General features: G+C 38.7%; 2 protein-coding genes and 1 long non-coding RNA gene across 5 annotated transcripts in view; 1 reads left to right on the top strand and 2 right to left on the bottom strand.

Moving 5' to 3' along the window:
- Positions 1–13,458, top strand: part of LOC125771698 (uncharacterized) — a 34,911-nt gene extending 21,453 nt beyond the window's left edge. The window contains exon 4 of the mRNA XM_049442628.1: positions 312–13,458. Coding sequence (XP_049298585.1) covers positions 312–646 — 335 coding nt within the window. The 3' untranslated portion in view covers positions 647–13,458. The remainder of the gene's footprint in view (positions 1–311) is intronic.
- LOC125771689 (synaptic vesicle membrane protein VAT-1 homolog-like) overlaps positions 1–17,663 on the bottom strand; it is a 443,804-nt gene that overhangs the window by 188,073 nt on the left and 238,068 nt on the right. The gene's annotated exons all lie outside the window — the stretch shown is intronic.
- On the bottom strand, positions 7,238–16,641 carry LOC125771729 (uncharacterized). Its single transcript, XR_007419351.1, has 3 exons — positions 15,716–16,641; positions 14,721–15,108; positions 7,238–7,289 (listed from the first exon to the last, which is right to left on the bottom strand). It is a non-coding gene; the product is annotated as an uncharacterized LOC125771729 (long non-coding RNA).

Raw genomic sequence — 17,663 nt, 5'->3', positions numbered from 1 at the left:
TGAGTAGTGAGATTGGTTTATGGATCATACGCATGATTGTGGAATCACAGCGATCACAGTATTGCCTTCTGCAAGTGATTGCATACTTTCAGGTTCATTAACAAAAATATTGATTTTCAATCGACCGAGCGCCTGAAATCATGCAATCTGCAGTAAAAAATGTATTTTATTCTTTTCGTACCAATTTTTTGGGGGTAAAGTTCTTGCTCATATGTTAGCGACAACATAGTCAGCTAGACTTCTTGGATTCAAATTTCGACTAAGCTCTGTCAAAAAAATCTCGTTCGTTTGCTACTGTTTTCTCCACACAGGTCAAGAAGTTGCCACATACTGGTACAGCACCAGCCGACGGTACGACTACTTCAAAGAGCCCCATCTACTCCACACGAACGTCAACACCGGTCACTTCTCGCAGATGGTGTGGCGTGCCAGCCGCTACTTCGGCGTCAGCAAATCCATCTCCAAAACGGGCAAACTGTTCGTGGTCGCCTACTACTACCCGGCCGGTAACGTAATGGGTGAGTTCCGGCAGAATGTTCTGCCACCGATCGTCACCAACGATCAGGAGGGTAGCCAACAGGCATCGCACCACCTCTCCCGACCGCCATCCGCCAAGGATCTGGAGAATCTGAGCGCTTCCCACTGAGTAAATAAGAAACGGTGTTCCATTATGTAACAGATAACGCACTTCCTGAGCAAAGCGCTAGCCGAGTGGATGAAGTCGGTCAAGGTGTGGCGGGGCGGTGGGGCCAGTGGATAACGTAACGGTTTTCCATAGTGCCCCCGGGTGCCCATTTTGCCAGCGCCGGCTAGAACACGATGCTAATGAAGCTCTTCTGCAGCAGCAGCAGCAGCAGTATCGCTTTTTTCCTACGCGCTACGACTACTTCCAAGACTTATTTTCTACAAGATTTGAATGCATTTTCCGATCCGACTGTGATCTTCTTGAGATCCGAGCTTATTGCAAACGTATTGCTGCTGGCAAGATATGGAGCAGTTCCATCTGAGCCTGCTGCTTCCACACAACAGCGTCTTCCGTGATTGATATACATGCGTATTCTTCCAGGAAACTGTTGAATTGAAATGTTGACGACGAACGCAAACTTCGTATTCGAATAGATTTTCCAGCGAACAACGGTAAAATTTGTTGAAGAAATGTAACGAAAGCTAAAAGCTAGTTCCAAGAATTATAAAGTACAACAGCTATCTTCCAGTAACGCCGCTTCTAAGCTTCACAGCAAAAGAGGCATCATCTAGTTGACATATTTCCATATAAGCTGGAATGAAGGTTTAAATACGGTCTTTACAAGGTGATCTTGTTCTGCAAATTGCAAGCTATTGGAAAGCACTTACATAAATGTACGCCTGAAAGCATGCAATGAGCATGACAAAATCACTGTTTTGAGCTCTATTCCAAACCTTACGTTTTTAAACAACTTAGAAGGAAGGGAAAAATATCCGGAAGTTCGTAAGGGAAAAACTCATTTTTGAAGACGTTTTTTTTCAGAAAAAAATGCTTCACTGGGAAAATGCTGAATTAGCTAGCATAGGATGAAACGTTCGATAGAGCTTTCGAGTGGGTAGAAAAGCGAAACCTATAGTCCTATTACCTAGAAGATGTTGCTTCCAGTATGGTGCTTCCGAATTGTTCCCAATCAAAACCTAGATCCGGACACCGGTGAGAATGACGCGCGTCAATGTCTAGCTTATGAAAAAACAACAAACGAACAAAAAAACAACCTCACAAACCAAGAACACCACACAGTGGTTTTGTGTTGGTGATGCTTGCTCTATAGTTCGCCTGCTAACGCTTACTAAAACCGGGCTTTTTACTGTGTGCATTACATATTACGAGAAAGCAATTGGACACCGTTTTGAAATCGAATCGAAAACCCCTATAATAAAAGAAAACCCCCGTTTAGAGTGTAAACTATAGCGTTGAGAATTAGCTAAGGAACGAGAACGAAAGCCGGCCGGCAGCTAACGTGAATGAGTGTTTTTGTGTGAATTGTTGATACATTTGTACGAGCGGAGGCGTGTAAGGTAGTAGTTAAGGTTATAGAATTAATCAAAACGAAGCGAAAGTTTATGTTACCAAAAACGGTAGGAGATATTTATAGAAAATCTTACCGTCACAGGGAGAGTGAGAGAGCCAGAGAAAGAGAGAGCAAAAAAAATAGGAAAGCGAAAATTCAACGAACATAATGATCTTAATGCTAGGATTTATTACTGAAACCGACGAGTGATCGTTAACCGTGATAAGAGGTCGTCTAATTAAGGCTACAGAATGGGAAGAACTTACTCTTTTAGCACGTGTTCAGGTCGCAAAAAAAGAGGGACATCCTATTAAAACTCCGTACGTCATCGTCTGCAGAAAACGTCGCCCTTTTCTTACACGTCCATCCATGGTTTTTCTTTCTCCCGGCTCAAGACTTTTTGAAATCAATTCCGCCGCATGATCGGTATGAGTTGTATTGCTGCTGAAGTGCGATGTTGGACACGAAATCATGGAGTTTCACTCTCGAGGTGTCATTAATTATTCTTATAATTAACATAAATTCATTAAAAACACCAACAAACGCAGGGAGTGGAAGAGACGGTTAAGGGTGAAGCGGCAAAGTGAGAGGGGAAAAAACACCGCACACAAACAGTCAGGTACGTATTTCGACATTAAACATCAAGCATCAGGTTTGGGTCAACGGCACAGCAAGAAGGCCTCACTCATCGCTTTCTTACACCTCCGAAACTTCGTCCACCCATCCACGCAAGTCGGAAAAGCGACCCTTTTGTGAGGACTCGTCATCCGGCACTGTGCAAAACAAAACGGGCCTCCCCCCTTAAACAATTCGGAACTTTTCAAGGGTAATTAATATTTTCCTACGCTACCTTTTGCATAAAGCATTCGGTGGCATTCAAGCGTTCACTCTGCGCGTGTTTCCCGCAACGAGTGAGAACAGGCGATGAAATCAAGGTGTGGAAAAATTCGTACACATTCGGTGTTGGATCGAGTGGAATTTCTTGACGCAGTCCTTGTCGTTCCTCGGCTGTCCTGTGTGGAATGATTTACGAACGATGTGTGTCTGCACCAAGATGGGAACAACCACATTTGCGACATAGCGTGTTAATTGGTGCTTTTCCCAACTGTCAATCTTGCGCTCGAACGTGATATGGTGGACATCTGGGTTGCGGTTTCCTTTTTCTTATCTACGCTTTCATCACTTTTGTCGCTGATAAATTAAAACATACAACAAAGTTATCATGAACTGTGAGTTCGAAAACCTCTTCACGTCATTGTTGGTGAACACTTTACTAAAGAGAAAAACAAAACATACAAACACTACAAACTAATGGCGCAATAACGAAGTTTCTAACAATTAACCAACTTCAACAGCATAATGAGGATGCAAAATATTACCACGAATCCTTTTGTTTGCTGTGTGGCGCGGTGATTGATGATGCTGATGCGCGATAGCAAAAGCTGCTTATAAAATTAAGCATGAATAAATGATGAAGCTCTTTAAGATGCACGCTGCCTTAAATTGATAAAGCAGAAGCGCACAATGTTTATACATTGTGTAAAAATGTCATATTTTGTTGATTTTATGGTACTTCAAAATTTATGACCAAACAGGTTTTGAGATTCTTCTAAATTAATATAATCTGTCTCTGTCGATGTTTTCCTAAATATATTCCTTATCTATTCTCCGCTTTCTTTCCGGTGGAAAAAGAGCAAATAAATATTTGTGTTAAAAGTAAAAAAAGTATTTACTTACTGGGCTGCAACAACGCCTAAAGTTATGCAATCTGTCCTACGTTATCCTTTTAATTATTTTAGATAAAGAGCTTTTCAATGGGTTATATTGCATTTTTCTCTTCAAAAGGTGCTGAAATCCTTTTTTAAAGCACAATCATATAAAATAAAATGAATAGTTTATAGATGTGTTTTTCATAATTCATTGTTATTCAACATTAATTATGAAACGTACCGTTTCCAATCTGAGCTGAGCTCCAATATCGAAACCTTCCCCAATAGGGTAGCTTCATTAAAATTCACTCAAACCGAGATTGAAATCCAATCCGAACAATTCAAAACACACACACACACGGTCCTCCCACTTGCTGGCCACCGAATCGATTCTTATCGTGCAAAAAGCTGCATAAGAACGGGGTACGTTTAAATTTATTTTGCTCACGTTTAAAACCAACTGCTTCGAAGGTCATCCGATATCCTACTACTACCTCATCCTTTCTTCCTGTGGATTTCAGCTGCGGAAATGCGGACAAATCCGATTCCGAGCTTAGACCTAATTCGGAAAATTCCACCACAGTTAGGTAGGAAAGTGGTGTTCGATTTTCCACACCGATTCCGCCGTTTGTGCTGCACACGATCCACGTGATCGGGATAGAGCAAAATGGAAATTGATTTTGCATGAGCTTCGGGAAATGCGAGATTCGTTTCGTTTTTTTCTCTCTCCAACCGAACGATAATTCCCAACCGATGGCATTTGGTGTGAGCGCTAGGTGGGAAAAGACTTTTTCTAAACAAGCTTTTCTCTGCCAGCTGCTACCGTGCTGAAACAGAGTGAAGTGAAACGTTATGACTGTGCCGCACTTTATCATCCACTTTTAAACGTACTGTGGTTCATTTGGCGTGATAGTTTTAGTGTACCTTCCATTTTATTACGTTTCAGCACGTTTCACCATCGATCGGAAAGAAAGCACAATGTATCCCGTAGCATAACAGCGTAGCGCACAATAAACTTTAACGCTCCCTTCAAACTGAAGCCCATGTTTCTCCTGTCTGAATGCTGGTGGCTCATTCACATGCACGAAAAAGAAACCAAAATCCGTTGCCCGGTAAGCGGTGCAAACGACACGAGCTGACAATGGATTCGGTTCGACAACAATTGCAGCATCCCGTTCGTGCCCTGAAGGGCTAACCCACATCACACATCATCGGCGCAGTTGTGCATTTTATCGTTTGCGGGAAAGATGAAGTATTAAACGAGAGGGCAGAAATAAAGGGAACCGCTGGTTTTTTTTTGCTCCCTCCCATTCATTGGCGCTATTGTGTGCTATTGTATGTTTTGTCACCATTCGGCACCTCCAACCATACCCTTTGCTTTTGCCGTTTGTCTAGATTGAAAACATACTAACCAGATTCCCTGGAGTCTCGGTTATTCCCGGAACAATTCAAGCGAGAAAATGGAAAATGCCGATTAATTGCTTTTCTATGTTGTTGCAACTGTGTGCACCAGCTGGAAAAGGGTGGAAGGTGAAGAGAGAGGGAGCAATATAGGAAAGTGATGGAAATTTCGCATACGGTTCGTTTATGTATCCTGCCGTCAAAAGGAAAATTGCTATCGTGTCCTATTGGACACCCATTCACCCCGTGACAGAATGACAAAGTGTCAGATAAATAATTAGGTTTGTATAATTTACGGTCACCATTTTTTTTCTTCTCTACCGTCAGCGCTATGCCACAGGCTACGGGAAATTGCAATAATCCTTTAAACAATTAGTACTATCAAATAAACCAATTAAGGTCTGTGGTACAGAAAGAGATGAAAATATACTTTCTGAAATATTAATTGTATTTTTTATATTTCATCAGCATGTTGATTTCCAGTCGGGTTTTATACCAATGAAAGTGATTATTTTAATTTAAATGAATTTATGAACGTTTTTCTGCTTCTCCATTGTTTCATGTTAATTATTACCGTTTTTGTCTCCATTATATTTGTTTAATTATTGCTTTTAGAACTGTTGTTGGTACTAAAAACTATTTACTACTAAATAGTTAGGTACTAAAAATTATTTGAAAAAATTTTGAATATGAATTTTATTAAACTTAATCACCAATTACTGTTATTATTTTTTTATTTATTCATAAATACTACGAGACGAACTTGTTTATATAATTTCGGAAAAATATTATATTATTATTATATTATATTATTATAATAAAAATATTATTTTTAGCAAAAGTATATAAAGTAAAAAATCAGCGTTGGTATTACATTTTTTGTCTGTTGCTTGTTAGTGTCCGTTGTATCGTCAAACGGGAAAAATTACCACCATTGATCACCACGAAACATTAATAACGGACAATGTTACGCTGGTTCAAACATGCGTGAAAAAACAACAAAAATATTATAAATTATTGCTACACCAGTTTTTCATACGTGAAAAGCGACGGTTTGTTTGTTTTTCGCATATTGTTGCAAATTTATGTTTGTTTTGCAGATGGCAGAGAATTGTTTCTCATTGCGATACAACTAACGGCATTATGGGTTTTTTTTATTTAATTTAATAAAAACAGTACTTCAAAAAAGTTCATTATATTTATGAACACGAGAAAAGCATGAACATTCGCCCTGGCAATAGCAATCCAAGGACAATTAACGTTACAGCGCACGCTTTACGCGGTACTGGGCGTCTCCATTCCAGCTCGCAAATGGGAAATTGGTTCGAACTGGGAATAAGCGTACACACCACATGGTTGTGCATGCGGAAAACAATCATCCCTACATACAATACACAAACAACAGCTAGTGGCCCGGAATGAGTGGCTTCGAACAAATAATAATAATTTCCATCCACTTTCATCAACCCCTTTTCTCATCATGCGTCGCGTAATCACATCGGAACACGCTTTCCGTTTTGCAGCGCGTCGTGGATTGGATTCTGCAAATGCCGCAGCCAAACGAATGAAACGAACACGCTTGTTGAAAGCACCGCCGAAACAATCACCAAAGAAAATTAAATTAAATACTACCAAGGATTCATCCACCCCCAAACCATTCGAAGCTTCCGCCTTGCGGTTCGAACTTACCAAAACCGAAGAAAGTTGGCCGTTTCGAAAACGGATCCTAGCGTATTGCTGTGGAGAAGAGAGGCAGATCAGCATTGAAGGTTACTCGTGGTGAGCCACTGCTTCGTTCCGATCTTTTTTGTGCTAGCGTAAGGTTATCCACCCCTCACGGAAGTTTCAGCCAAGCGGGGACGATTTGTGATTAAGCATAACTTTTCGTTTTTACTGCACGGGGGATGGGGTGCCAACGTGATCCGAAGGAAAGAGAGAAATAGAGGGAGAGAGAGGTGAAGATGAAAATTGTGCGAAAAACAACAGTTTGCTTTTGCGGTCGAGGTTGGACAAATTGTGGTGTCCAGCTGTAAGCATCGGGTACATCGTGCGAAACGGGAAATTGATTTGGTAATTTCATTAATCACTCACTTGGGTTATTACGCGCGCGCACTGTGGTGGCGATTATTGCGCGAAACTCGAGCTGAAATGGAAGGAGAATTGCGTTGGAAATTATTGCAATTGTTTATGGCAGTTTATGTTTATTGTTTCAAACCATTGTAATTTAGTTGTGCTAATATTCTTTTCTTCCGGTTCAATGTTTATGACAGTAGTTTATGGAAAAAATCAATAATAATAAAAAAGTTTATTTACGTTCTTTTTTGATGATAGAGTTTTCTTTAGCACAGTATTGTTTAAAAAACTTGAGATTTTTGACGATTTTGTGCAACATATGAATGTTTGCTACATTTTCAAAATAATATTCCGTTAGCCGGTATTTATGTTTGCTAATTTCTAAAGGAAACATATTGTTGAAAGGCTTAGTACTGAGATTAAAATTAAAGTGATTTTAAACTTGTTAAATCATCGCCTCAATATAATTCTAGATTCTTTGCGACGTATCGCATACTATCCTTACTATCTCATGAAGTGATATTTGTTTTCGAAATGACATGAGACGAAGCGAGAAATTAATGTTGTTCTGAAGCTATGCTGATGACTGCTACAAATAAAACCGACATTAGCGGTAGTGTGGCAAATTTTTTCGGGGATTCCAGTTTGTTTTTTATAACTATCGGGCATATCGGAAAAATGTATGTTGCTAGGCCTCTAATGTGTTTACCCATGACCAGTGAGTATCATGATGGTATCATCATCAACCACCAACAACTGCCAAGCACTTCTGCAACAAACGATTGAACCATGATGCTCTAGAAACAGGGCTAACTAAATTGCACTATAAGTTTTTCACGCAACTCCAAATCGTTGCCAGAAGATTTAAGACATGTTATGTATTAACCTTAGTGTGAATATTAGCGCTCAACTAATTGTTTCCTTTAAAAGCTTAAAAGAAAGTTAAAATATAACACCGTGGTGACGCACTTAATCAGTTCATGGTTGAGCGGTTCCGTCTTCCGATTCGACATCTCTGCCTTTCTGGCGACATCAACGTCATTGATCCATCTCAGTTTGATAACAATACGCCTTCTTTGCGGACGACTTGAAAGTACTTTACTGGAACGTCCGGTGCCAATTGAATGACATGACCAGCCCACCAGACCCTGGTAAATCTAATCTGCTTCATCGTACAACTCATACAGCTTGTCGTTGCAGCAACTCCTACATTGCCCTTCCAAAAATCCTTCTGATCGTTTTCCAATTTAATACGACCAAAAGGGTTTCATCAGTTTTGGACAATGTCCATGTCTCCTAAGCGTATGTTAGTACTGGGATTATAATAGTTTTATATAAACCCAGCTTTGATCGTCGGAACAGCCGCCATCAATTTAGTTTTTGCCTCGTTAAACACCAACCGGAGGAGTTCTGCCGATTGCTCGATCCTTTGGTAGACGTCCTCCACATAGGAGAGCCGTAAAACAATAATATCTACAACGTCTACCAGGATCCGGATTAACTCCAAAGTTTCTACCTCTGAGTCGTGGATTGCCATATCTAGCGCTAGGTTGAAGAGTACACAAGACAGCCCATCTCGTTGGTGCAGACCCTCGCTGACAGCAAAGATTGTATATCATGCGCATATTTCAGGCAACTTAAGGGAGAACTTGATATACATCATTCAGGTATAACAGGAATAGTAAAAATCCCAAGTTACTTTCCTGAGGGACTAAAGAACTGGTTAGATAAGCATATACCATACATTACTTGGAATATTCAGTCGATAAGGCAACAATGAGGCCGAGGCTTTTAAAACTTCTCAAATATGAAGGACACTTTTAAACCGCAATGCACTCTGGTCCATTTTAAGTTTACACTCCATGTTGCTCTCGAATGATGGAATGAGTCATCAGTCAGCAATGTTTGCTCTTTAAAGTGAGCTATATTTTATGTGTTCTAGTACTTACCACAAAAATTTTCCGCAATGTTTCTTGTTGGCTATTGTACTTTATTTATTTTATCTGAAACGAGTATATAACAGAATAGAGAAATTGTGTTCCATTGCAAAGAAATCAGCTTTTGTATTGGACAGTATGGATCGATCAAATGTTAGCATATTTGAATCTTATTTCAGTTTAAACTCTAGTATATATTTTGTATGAAAATAATTCATTTAAAACATTCTAAGAGTTTTAAGAGCTTCAGTTGCTGTTTAACAATATTCTCGTATACTTTAATTTCCAACCAGTAATTCGAACCAGTAACTGATCATGTTAAATATTTTTTTAAACGGAGAATTCATTCGTTTTACTTTAATACTTTGTTAGTGATGTACAAAAAGTCTTATTCCCACCAAAGCAGTAATCTTCGTGTAAAACGCACGATTGACGATACATCCATAAAGCATGTGAAAACACACAAAACGCCACATCCTACCAAAATCACGGTACATTTCCCTTGTAACCGATACATGGGAAATTTTTCAGCTTCACGCCCGTTGACAGCCCGCTGGGTATTGGTTCGATACGTCGTGCACAAATTGTTACAAATTACCGTCCCCCGTGGTGACCACAGAAGGGAAAACATTACATCTGGGTATCACCACGTGCACTCCTTCTCCTCCTAAATTGTTACCCCTTCTGTGTAAACCGGATATGCGAACGGAACGCCGAATACTTGATGAGTTTGGCCCGAGCCGCCATTTGTTGTCGCCGTGAATAATACGAGCGCATTCAGAGGTTTCTATTCCGCTCACATACGCAATGTAGCAAGCATCACAAGTATGAATTCTTCGCGGCACACAACTCCCAGTGGAGTAAAAGTTGAAATAAAAACAAAAATATTAAACGTCTTTCTCTTCACTTCACTTGCGTGTGTTTCCCCCTTACTTTCCTCTTCCATGGTAAATGTTAAAGAATACGGCTCACAGGAGCACATCGAAGGTCTCAATTATTTATCCGACGAAAGATTTCATCGTCGAGGGAAAACTGAAAAAAGTGCAAAACACGAGACGAGAATTTTTCCAACTCCAAATGCGAAGGACAATGGAAATAAAGCAGTTGGAAAACAAAAAACTTGTTGAATTTTTTATCACGCTCCCATAGGCGGGTATGGATATGAATCTTTGCAGCATGGGAACAACGAGTTTTCCCACACGAGCCACGAGAACATGGCACAAAAAGAATATCGATGAAAATGATGATAACGTGTCGCGCTTTCATTGAGCGAACCGATCACATCCTTCCTCGCTCATTTTTTTTTCCTACTGCAAGAAAAGCTAAAAGCTGGTGACCCGCAAGGAACGATTGGGAGGTGTTGTAAAAAATGGACCACTTTTGAATTGAACCCCATTTCCGACCGGTGGCACTAAGATGCTGGGTAGAGAAAGAGAAAGAAAGAGAGTAAAACAAGGCGACAAATTCATGGCTGTAACGAACGAACGGTTCGTGCGAGTAGTTTTCCATACCAATGAGTGGAAAGACTGGTGAATTTATGTTTCTTTTATTTGTTTTTCACCATTGAGAGGTTCATTGTGCAAAATGTGTGTGGAAATAAGCATTACCCATGGAGGAATCGTCTTCAACGTAATATCCCTTCAGAACAAGCATACTTCAAGCTAAAATGGCCCAATTGGATAAAAATGATAATGAAGTTTTCTTAGGCTATTTATTTTTCTCATCATCATTTCACCTTGAAAAAATCCTTGAATAATAACGGAAGGATTGTGTTAAACAGTTTGTGTAAGAAAAAAATTTTAGTAACAGCTTAAAGTTGTATGGCGAAACTTTATTTCGACATTACTTATAGCATTTGTTTTTCATTTAATTTTATAATTATTTATTACTCATTGTTTTCATGCTCTAATTTTCTGTGACAGTCACTACCAAGTAGTATATTTAAATGGAAAAATATTTTTTTAGAACTTTCAAATTAAGTAAATTAATCTGATAAAATCATGCCAAATCATCGTTAAATAAATGGTTGAAATATTTGCTTTCAATTGTTTTTGAAAGTTAATGACTAATCTTACGTTTTTATACAAATATGTTTCAATATTTATCTTACTTCTTATATTTTTCCAGTGATTTACGTTTTATTCTCCTAAATAGCCTTTTAAAATAATTTCTTTAATAAAGATCATCTTCAAAATTGTGCTCCCTATCTTATTTTTATGTTCATCCTTTCAGGGACAATCAGAATTATTACGAAAAGAAAAAGAGAAGTTACTTCCCTAGAGCCTCCTTCATACGACGACTGAGTCTGAACATTTGATGCAGAGTAATTCAAGACATTCAAAGCTTATGAGCATTATACTGCAACAAAAACTTCTACAATCGAACCACTGAGAGCTTTCGAAAGTGAAATAAAAAGTCCCAATACGAATGAACAATTTCCAGTTTTCACAACAACAACAAATTAAACAAAACCAGATCATATGTCTAATCATAATAAATGTAATTGCTTCTATCCCCCCCAAAAAATATAGAATAATCCAATCATAAACCATGAGTCGATTGAATTGTGTATTAAACTAAGACAAATCTTTAACTTGCTAACTACTGGCGCTAAATGGTTCGAAGTAATGCTATCAGATATAAAATTATAAATGGATATTCGAAGCTTTTGGGTTAGTAAAAGTGAAGCAGAAGTAAAAAAAGAGCAACAAAAAATGAAAGAGATACTTCTAGTTACATACGAAAAGAGCTGTAAACTTGCCAAGCCCAATGCAATCAAAAACCAAACCGTATAAATGCACATAGAAAACCATACACTCCTTTACATGGCCTTACAATGCCTAAAATCATGCCATAAAACAACCGAAAAGCGGATCATTCACAAAAGCAAAAAAAAAGAAATTCAACCACAAATTGACAAAATCCCTTAGTGTAGTAAGAACCGAAGTTTGGCAACCAAAAGACAGTGTAGATACACAGCAAGCAATGAAAGCGTCTAAAAATCATCGTTGTCGATAAATGCTGAAAAACAAGTTCCGTACCGGGTAGTGTAATTGAAGGAAAGAATCAACCAAAAAAAAAACCGAATCGTCGCTCACCTCATCACATAAAGGAAACAGCACATCCTGGATGTTCGAGGTTATAAGCAGCGCACGATAGATATTATCGTTACGTCGAATGAGAAGAACTTTTTATGACTATTATTATTATGATTATTACTCAAACTAGCGGCTAGGTTAAACGAAATCAAACAAATAAAACTTCCCCATTTGTTAACGCGCCGAATGGATGATTGGCATGAACATATACGCACCATACACACAGGCGCTTAAGTTAATGTAGCGATGTTAAGCAAAGTTTTTATGCATGTTTTATAATGCCATTTGTTAAATAAAAAGAAACAACATTGTATCGATAATTAGTGTGAAGTTGGGTGTAAATAATGCTTACAGTGATGGTTCCCATTCTCTTTTGCTCAGAGCGAGAGAACCAGTAGTTACAGTAATGATGTCATTCGATGATTGTTACAAATGAAATTGTGATAGTTGTAAATGTGTAATGTGCTTGTTTGATTCTTATTTTTTATAGAAAACAAAAGGAGAAGTATAGTTCAACTAACCACATGATAGATATGCAACACACCCAAAAAAAGCTAAATCAAAACTGATAAATAGATGTAATCGAAGGGGAAGAAACATAAAAAGAAACAACAGTTGTAAATACGAACAAACGTATGCAACGAAGCTAGAGCAGCTAGTCAAACGCAATGTATACAATGAAAGTTACAAAATGGCACTGTTGTTATGATAATAAAACTATAATTACAACTTAAATAGGGCTCGTCGATACGGACAAAAACAAGGAAACAGCAAGAAGCTAACAGAGCGAAGAATGCAAAAAGCAAGCAAGAAATAGTGATGTTGGAACTGAAAAGTGAAAGAAATATTACTTATGAAAAGCAACATAAAAATAAACAAATGAAAAACGATGAACAAATATATATATGAAACAAAACAAAAACCAAAAGAAACAAGCTAAGAAACTAGAAACTAGAACAAAGCTGAAAATTAAGCTTAAAACACCATTAAAAATAAACATGAAAAATCATGTTATGCTTCACAGCAGTGCAAGTGAAACGAAAAACAGAACGAAAAAAAACCCATTCACAAGAACCGTTTAGGCGTCGTCATCGGCATAAAAAGCGTCCCGAAAGAGTGAGAAATTAACATCGGTCGCGCATCATAAGGCAGATCCAAAATCGGTCAAAAGTACGTTAATAAAATGACATTATTTACTTACAAATGGTGGTTGATGATGAGTTCCTTTTATTTCAGCACAGCGTATGGTAAGTATATAGGAGTAGTTTCACCATAGAAGGTAAAATGTTCGGCCAGTTTCTTCACTCACTGTATGTTGGCGAAGCGTGATAGGTTAATTATCGACCCACCGATGGACACAGTGTGGGCCACCTTCACCATACCCGGGAATCAAAGCTTTTACCATCCTGTGCATAGCACATTGTTGAAATGTTTCCACTGCGGCAAATGCAAAAAGGGGAAATGGCACAACACCATCATCGTCAGGCACTTTGGCACGTGCAGAATGGACGCGTCCTAGCACGCGGGCAACTTATCTCTCCACACTAGGAACGGTCGTGGGTGCCACTACTATATTCCTCCTTTTTTGTGCTGTGCCTCTGCAGTAGCCCACGAAAGGCACGTGAACTATTTTTAAAGCTTCTTTATTTCTGCTTCGTGACAATTATTAATTGCTTCTGTTTGAAAATTTCATACTAGCACACTCTCTCCTCACACTGCTTAAATGGCAGAAATAGTTTGATTGCTTTTAGCGGTCCTTAGCAGGCCAACTGTTTCTGTTCTGAGACATGGTTTACAAAATAGCAAACCTTATACAGAGAAGCATTCAATAGAAGCTAAAGAATTCTAGCTAATAAACCTTTACGGAAAGAAACCACAGAATGTACATATTTAAAAAAATCCCATTCCAGCACGGAAAAGAACTGGAAGGACCTGGAGCTGGCGAGGTGCTTTGCAGCAAAACATGCAAGCAACGGATTGCAGTTGGCGATCGCTTTCAAGGATTAAAACGCTTTTAAACCCGAACCTTAAACCTGAAAATGTTCTCACGAAACACAGTAACATTGTTTCAGCAAAGCACTTCTCCATTTCGTTCCATTTCCCAGAACGCCTAACCAAGGTTTCCTTTTCATTGCCTTAAATCCTCTAATCAAATCCTTAATACGTCCAATGTCGGTTTCAAAGAGCTAAACATAAAAAAGAAAAAATAAACATTAAAACACTCGAGGAATGCCAAGTTCAAAAGGGGTCTGCTTCCGTGATCACCGAACTGACCACAAGGGAAAAAGGGTCATCCAAGGGCAAAGCCACATCCACACGCTGGTAGCTACTACGCTTAGGACAAACCGTAGTACTCCTGTCACGATACATTTTCACTGAACTGTGTCCACTCGGCAAACAATGTGACGTTCCCTTTTGGCGTGTATGTTACCATGTTAGCTTACGGTTCCTATGTTTCGTACCGACCTGGTTCCCATTTTTGGTTGGGTGATCTGCTGTCGGGAAAGAACTTTCCACAAACCAATCCTGTTCGGCGCGGAACCTGAAACTGAAAACCCGTGCCAAAAAGTGGCCGAGATTTTAGAGAAAAAATAAAGAAAACACACCGAAGAAAACTCGTACTCACCGATTCAATGGCACATACGTACACTAGACAAAAGCTGCTGTTGGTGCAAAACCCCGGAAAAGGGAATAGGATTTATGTTTGCCACGTGCACTACCACTTCCACCGAAACCGGGCACGAGTTTACTCCGTGTCGGAGTGTTTGGGTAGGTTGAGAAAATAAAACGACACTTCCTGGCACCATTCGTCTTTCGCGTATGCAGGCCCTTCCGTGCGGTGAGATAAATTAAACTGAAACGAAATAATGGCGGTTAGTGTGTGCGTGTGTGTGTGAAACTTGTGGAAAATGCTATGCTACACTTAAGTGACACTTCCAAACAAACAAACCGTGGGGAAATCGATTTAATGCCTATCTTTAGCTTTTGATCAGATTTCTTATACAAAACGGACAAGAGTAAACCGTAACTAGAAGATTGTCTTGAACAAATGTTTACTACTTTTTTATAGAAAATATGATTTGTTATTACAGGCGATACAACCGCATAGCGATCGTGGTTTTTAGTTAAACTACCATTCAATTATCTTCGTCTGATCATATTACCCCGACACTCGGGTCGTCTGCCGTATATACGCACTAGAGTTCATAATTTCAACTAGCTGCATCAAGTTAGAGTCATTGAAGGACGCTATTGACTATGAACTCCAAGCACTTCAAGATCCTTCCGAATATTCAGCACTAGAACGCGACTAAAAGTTTAAGTGATTGGAGCTTTGCATAGAGTCCATGTCTCTAAGTTTTATTTGAGTTCTGAGATTACAAGTAATGCATAAAGTCTCAGAAATCGCGCCCCGCGTTTTAAGTAGAAATGTTTCATAAAATTTCTTTACACACATTTACCTTCAGGTCTTGAAGGATGTCTCCAGGAAGATTCAGGGAGTACTTCAGGTAGGTTGACTTCAAGTATTCTTGCGGGAATACTGGCCTCAGTGCTGACGTTAGTTTCGCGATAGCTGAAGTTTTGGACGACTTCCAAAATGTGGTTCTCTATCTGGCCACATTAATCTACAGCCTAAGGTTTTTTTACCAGATGCTTGTTCCTTCCTCAACCTTTTGTTGGCGTATCGGAGTATGACAACATCTAAACATTGAATTCTTACCGACCGCTTTTAAGGTAGAAGCGGTCTTCGAAGTAGGCACTCCCGAGTCTTGTATGGTCCACCCGCATACCTTAGCACTAGGTTGAAGAGTATACGGACGAACTCTTCCATCATTCATACCAAGTGCGCCAAGATCCCAACAGAACGTATAGCCTTGCCCTGGCTATGTTATATACAGGGTTTCCCGCAATTTTTTGACACATTCCCATAATCTTTTGACACTTTCCCAAATATTTTTGATTTCGTCCCATAATCTTTTGACACTTTCCCAAATATTTTTGATTTCGTCCCATAATCTTTTGACACTTTCCCAAATATTTTTGATTTCGTCCCATAATCTTTTGACACTTACCCAAATATTTTTGATTTCGTCCCATAATCTTTTGACACTTTCCCAAATATTTTTGATTTCGTCCCATAATCTTTTGACACTTTCCCAAATATTTTTGATTTCGTTCCATAATCTTTTGACACTTTCCCAAACATTTTTGAATGTTACTTTATGGAGCTAATTTCTTCCGTAAAGTTCTTAGCACGCATAGTACTTCTGACTTGACTATTTTCCTGGTGGTGGGTCATGTTGCTTCCATGCCCTAAGTTTGTTTAAGCTAGGTTTTTATGTACCTTTTTTGCATCAATTGACAACTGTTTTACATACGTTAACATGCAATTTTAAAGAAAATTTACGGGAAAAAATTCATTAAAAAGTAAAGACTAGTTTTTAACATTGCATTCAAATTGGACCCTCGCCATTTTAAAAATCGTCACACACGATTGTGCAAGATCATCACCTCCCTTCCTCCTTTGACCCCTGGTCACTCGTTTTGAAATCCATACATGAGCCTCAACCCGATCAGTTCTTTGGCGATTTGTTCCCTAAGATCCTTAACTTAGGGGTGATTCGCTAACTATCATTCCACTTAGGGCATGGAAGCAACATGGCCCACCACCAGGAAAATAGTCAAGTCAGTAGTAGTAAACAAAATCCCCGAAAAAATTGGTTTGTACTTGTTTTGATTTGTTGCACGTGTCAGAAAATGAAATATGAAGTTCTTTTGAAATAATTTTTTTTTAGTTATAGAGATGATTTTGTTTGCCTATATTTATACACACCCTGATTATTTGAGCTCTTCCAATCTAATATTTAAATAGCTACTCAGAAGTACTATGCGTGCTAAGAACTTTACGGAAGAAATTTGCTCCATAAAGTAACATTCAAAAATATTTGGGAAAGTGTCAAAAGATTATGGGACGAAATCAAAAATAATTGGGAAAGTGTCAAAAAATTATGGGACGAAATCAAAAATATTTGGGAAAGTGTCAAAAGATTATGGGACGAAATCAAAAATATTTGGGAAAGTGTCAAGAGATTATGGGACGAAATCAAAAATATTTGGGAAAGTGTCAAAAGATTATGGGACGAAATCAAAAATATTTGGGAAAGTGTCAAAAGATTATGGGACGAAATCAAAAATATTTGGGTAAGTGTCAAAAAATTGCGGGATACCCTGTATTATGAGCGATCGTAAAATCAATGGAGCGAGATGGTAGGAATGGAGCTGCGGTTTCGATAATTTCTTGTCAAGAATGTGTCGCATGTTGAATATCTGATCAGGGACTGAATTTCCGTTTCGTTACAGAATCGTTTATAATAGGTATCTCCTGTACACAGTAAAGATAGGCGATAT

The sequence above is a fragment of the Anopheles funestus genome, chromosome 3RL (genome assembly GCF_943734845.2).
Source record: "Anopheles funestus chromosome 3RL, idAnoFuneDA-416_04, whole genome shotgun sequence".
NCBI classification, from domain to species: Eukaryota; Metazoa; Arthropoda; class Insecta; order Diptera; family Culicidae; genus Anopheles; species Anopheles funestus.
The sequence above is the reverse complement of the archived record's forward strand: the minus strand, read 5'-3'. Positions and strand labels throughout refer to the sequence as shown.